This window comes from Echinops telfairi, unplaced genomic scaffold (genome assembly GCF_000313985.2).
Source record: "Echinops telfairi isolate 266 unplaced genomic scaffold, ASM31398v2 ScPeMD7_9;HRSCAF=40, whole genome shotgun sequence".
Lineage (NCBI taxonomy): Eukaryota > Metazoa > Chordata > Mammalia > Afrosoricida > Tenrecidae > Echinops > Echinops telfairi.
This window is the reverse complement of record NW_022103906.1, coordinates 15,201,540-15,207,039: the sequence shown is the minus strand read 5'-3', so window position 1 is coordinate 15,207,039 and position 5,500 is coordinate 15,201,540. Positions and strand designations below refer to the sequence as shown.

Genomic DNA, 5,500 nt, shown 5'->3' with positions numbered 1-5,500 from the left:
CAGTGTAAGACATGAAAAAATAAATTATCAAGGATTCATGAGGGAGGGAGGGAGAGTGAGGAGGGTGGGAAAAAATGAGGAGCTGATACCAAGGGCTCAAGTAGAAAGAAAATGCTTTGAAAATGATGTACAAATGTGCTTGACACAATGTACAACATATGACCAATGTACAATATATGTACAAATGTGCTTGACACAATGTACAACATATATACAATGTGCAACATATGTACAAATGTTCTCAACACTGGATGGATGGATGGATGGATGGACGGACGGACGGATGGATGGATTATAAGAGCTGTAATTGCCCCAAATAGAATGATTTCTAATGAATAAATAAATAAATAAAAACAGTTACAGTCTTGGAAGTTCCCAGGGGCATTTCTACTCTGTTCTACAGGGTCACTATGAGTTACCATTGACTCAATGGCAGTTATCAAGTCAAGTATACTACAGTTGAATATAATACAAAAAGTGAACCTGTGTGTAAACTGTGCCCTTCAAAAAATATTAACACATCAAGATTGGTTCATCAGTTGTAATATATATATTTATTACACATTATCCAAGATGTTAATAGGGGGAACTAGGTGTGTGTGTGGGGGGGGGGTTGGGGGAATGGATGGAGATAAGATAAATCTCTGTACTATCAGCTCAATATTTCCCTAAACCTAAAACTAGTGTAAAACTACTATTAATAAAGATATAAAACTCAAACTCACGGTCATCCAGTCAATTCTGACTCATAAAGACCCTGTAAGACAAGGTAGAACCGCAAGAAAGCCTCATCTTTCTTCCCTGGAGTAGCTGGTGGTTTCCAACTGCTGACCTTGTGGTTAGCAAGCTCAATGCATAACTACTATGTCACCAGAACTTTTGGTAATAAAGAGTATATATATATGTACAGTATATATATAACCCTATAAGTCAGATTAAAATGTTTTTTATTATAACGTATCATTCTCTTCTGTGTCAATGACAATTAAACATCAAATCTTTTAGAAGTCGAATTTCAGTGCTTTTGAAACTGAATGGCTAATTTAGAGAAGAACAAAATGTTTGCTTTGGGGATGCAATAATTTTAACATTGGTTCAAAACTGTATAAATACTGGTTACCCTGCATGGCAATTTATGTCAGCAGCATAAAAACTCTGCCTTTGTTAAAAACTTACATCCTTGGTCACAAAGTACTTTGCTGATAGAGCTTTTAAACTGATCTATACATATTATTTTTAAATACATCTGAAGTAAAGAAAAAGAGAAGCCTTATTCCGTGAGGAATGAACACATCAAATCCATAAAATAAACTAGAGAGTGGGGAAACAAAATATTCCCTTATAGTGGTTCTTGTGAGACACAGAGCAAAGAGATGGAAGATGCATCAGAGAATTAACAAGCACACATGCTCTACAAGGAGATTCTGCCAAGGATCTCTTACCCTTTTGCTAGATTTTAACAACAAAATGACTTGCAAAGTTGAAAACGAACAACCCAATTGCTCATATCCAAAAAGTGACGTCAAAAACATAAATCTAGATCTGGATTATGACCAAAGAAAACAGCATTTTAACTACATGCAATATTGTAGTCATATTGTGCCAATTCTAACTGCATGATTATAATTAGAGAGTGAGAGGAAGACTCGCTTAACTATTCTTCTTGGCTTTCATTACTTTACTATTTTATATATTAAATTAGTGTCCACAAAAGGTTAACTCAAAATTTACCACAGGACACCCTGACATTTACTATTGATTTGAGGTTTTTGGAGTGGTTGCCTTATAAGTGGTTCAAATGAAAATCCATTTAAGGTCGCCTTGTTCTTTACTTCTAATTAATTATTACATTTACTAAAACAGACTTGTAATTGCTGTTGGTATAGTATAGTATAGTATAGTATAGTATAGTATAGTATAGTATAGTATAGTATAGTATAACCAAAGATGTAAACTGGATTTTAAATGTTCATAATTTTGTTTCAGAACATGGACAAGCCTTATTAACTAGGTAGAAGCTTATTGCAACAAAGTAAATAGAATATCACATTATAAGTTATATTACATCTTTTGCACTGATAAGAGACATTGTACACTGCATGCTTTAAAAATCTGTTAAAAACTGTATACAAAAGAATTTCAAAAAAAACAAACAAAAAAAGAATTTCCATAAAAAATATTCTTCATTTATATTAAAACAAAAAGCAAACTAGCTAATAATAGAAAAAGTATAAATCAAAGAGATACAGCTATAATTACTCAAAAAGCTATGCAGATGCAGATTTAAGGACATAAAAAGTCGTTCATGAAAACCAACAACTTGTAAATATAATAATCCTGTGTTGTTATAAAATAGAAAAACAGTGGAAAGATAAACATCCTTCTAATCTTTGAAGTTATCACATATAAACTAAGTCATAAGTAAGAACCAATGTGATTTAGGGATAAGATGCCCAGAAATCCTCCCTTAGGCTTTTTTATTTAATTAGTGTTAAAAGTTGCTTCAGAGTAAATAAGGAAATGCAAAAATGAAAAAGGGTTCACCTTTTGTTCTTCTATTAAATTGTAACTGCAAACCTGGTTAGACCAGAGGATGCACAGCGGTACAGATGGGAACTGGAAACACAGGGAATCCAGGACAGATGAACCCCTCAGGCCCAGCGGTGAGAGTGGCGATACTGGGAGGGAAGGGGGCCTAGAAATGGGGAACCGATCACAAGGATCTACATATAACCTCCTCCCTGGGGGATAGGCAACAGAAAAGCAGGTGAAGGGAGATGCCCAGCAGTGTAAGATAAGATAAAAAAATAATTTATAAATTATTAAGGGTTCATAAGGGAGGGGGAAGTGGGGAGGGAGGGGGAGGGAAAAAGGAAAATGAGGAACTGATTCCAGGAACCCAAGCAGAAATCGAATTTGAGGATGAGGACAACGAATGTATAAGTGTGCTTTACACAACTGATGTATGTATGGATTGTGATAAGAGTTGTATGAGCCCCGATAAAATGATTTTTAAAAATTTGTAACTGCTTCAGGATAATTCTTATAATTTCTCAATTGTAGGTGGTCAGAAGTGTCTGACATTACAACAGCAGGAAACACTGCCTAGTCCTATGCTATACTCATTGCTGTATTTTAGCTCCTGTAAACACTGACGGTCTACCTCATTGAGGATCTTCCTCTTTTTTGGCTAACCCTCTTCTTTACCAAGCATGATGTCTTTCTCCAGGGACTCATCCCTTCTGACAGCATGTCCAAAGTAAGTAAGAACAATGTCTCACCATGGAGCATTCTGGCTGTACTTGTTCCAAGACGGATTTATTAGTTCTTTTGATAATTCACAATATGTTCAATATTTTTTCACCAACACCATAATTCAGAAGCACCAACTCTTCTTTGGTCATTCTTAGCCATTGTACAGCTTTTGAATGCATACAAGGCTACTAAAAATATCATGGCTTAGGTCAGAAGCATCTTAGTCCTCACAGTGACATCGGAGTGAAGTATACAAATACACATTCTCACATCTTTAGCAAAAGAGCCTCTGGTAACATGATCAACTAAATTTCTTGACTGTTTCATCTGTGATTGTCTGAACCCAACACTGAAGATGACTTACTATCAGAAAAAGAATTACAATAAAGACAAGACTACAATCTCAGTTCCAGAAATGAGTCCCTTAGTCCTGGGTCACTTTAGGAGTAGAAATGCTAATTAGCACAGGAATCTTGAATCTGGCATTTTACTCCACTTTTGGCAAGAAACTGAGTACTTGGTTGTTGGTTAGAACTGTCTTGTTTTCAAGTTCAGTGTCAGAACATAAATCCCATACATTATAGAATATACAGAATATAATTGAAATAGAGTACCACTAAATAGACATGTAGTTGTACTATATATATATATTATATATATATATATATATATTACATATATGTAGTAACCTACCACAATTAACCCCAATGTAACCATAATGTATTAGTTAAGTGTAGCCGTTTTGTTGTTGTATCCACTTTGTATTGACCCAAGTGTGGCTACTTTGCAACTACTGTAATTCCTTCTGTAACTGCTGACACATTGCCATTTATTTTTGAAATTGCTGAGGTTGCTTATAAGCCCCCATTTTATTTTTACAAATTCTCATTTTTTCATATATTATGACACCACCTGCCTTGTGCCTTGTTTATTCCACAGTATAAAAACTCCCCTCTTTAAGCATTCAAGGTCAAAGGAGAATTAGGCTCTAGCCACCCTTGACCACCGTCTAATAAAGACTTATTAACTTTAATTAAAGTTGCATGTGGGTTAATTGATCTCGCTCCAGTACGACATTTCTCCCTTCCTCCTTCCCCTCCAAATAATTAACTCACATGAACAAATTGAAATAATAAGGTTTATAAGGCCTCTCTTAAACTTTCTTTCTGGCTTCTACAGATGAACAAATTAGAAGTAAAACAAAAATCTGTTTGATTTATGTTCCAATTATTCCATGGCCATTCTCCACCATTTTCTGCACTAAAATTCAATTACAGACACTATTTCAAACTTATTGTCTCCCCTATCTTAAATATCTCTTCTCTCTTGCCTTCTGCCTACGCAGTGGACAAAAAGATTCTCTCCATTCTTTCCTCCTCTGTGAGCCTCTAACACCTATAAAAACTCCTTGTATTTTATGTATCAGCTCATCTATTCTCCTTCATTTATTACCTTTCTCAAATTACTTTCATTAGAGAAAGTTAAAAAAAAATCTAAGTGGAATATTCATGATCACTTGAGATTCAGGAGAAACTATACCAGATTTTTCCATGATAACCACTTATTGGTCTTATACCTCTGCTTTGGTTAGCTGCTCTCGGAGTTTTTCCACTTCTTCCCGAAGATCCCGGATAATACGCGCGTTGGGGTCCTCATTCACCACAGCATGGTTAACAATATTCTTGGCTCGATCAGCATATCTCAGAGTTGAAAGGGTTTCATCATAGTTATCAGCAGCTGGACTCACAGTTGCTACCATGGCTGTCTTGCTGTTTCCACCAAGACTGTCCTACAGGATGAGGGGGGAAATTGAGTAGCATTTTAGAGTTAGAAAATTGAAGTCAGAAATAGTAAGCTCATGGTGCCTGGCTATTAAAAGATATAGCATCTGGAGTCTTGTAGTTAAAGGCTTGTGGTTAAACAAGCAGCCATCTAGCAGGGAAACAACAAAGCCCACATGGAAGAAGCACACCAGCCTGTGTGATCATGAAGTGTCGACAGGAAGAGGTATCAGAAATTCAAAATCAAGAAACCAAATTGAAGTGACGGGGCATGGATGTAATGGAGACCTAAAATCCTCCTGTAAGATAATTGGACAGTCCCTCTCAGAAGGGCCACATGGAAGGGATGATAAATCCAGGGTGCGGTATAGCACTGATGAACCACAACCTGTAGTTCTTTAATATTTCCTCTCCTTACTATTATGGTTTTTATTTTTTTTTACCTCATTAATCATGTTAGATTT

General features: G+C 35.7%; 1 protein-coding gene across 1 annotated transcript in view; it reads right to left on the bottom strand.

Annotated features, from left to right (window-relative positions):
- Nucleotides 1–5,500, bottom strand: part of KIF13B (kinesin family member 13B) — a 268,551-nt gene that overhangs the window by 151,332 nt on the left and 111,719 nt on the right. The window contains exon 11 of the mRNA XM_045286833.1: nt 4,832–5,044. Within this exon, the coding sequence (XP_045142768.1) occupies nt 4,832–5,044 (213 nt within the window). The remainder of the gene's footprint in view (nt 1–4,831; nt 5,045–5,500) is intronic.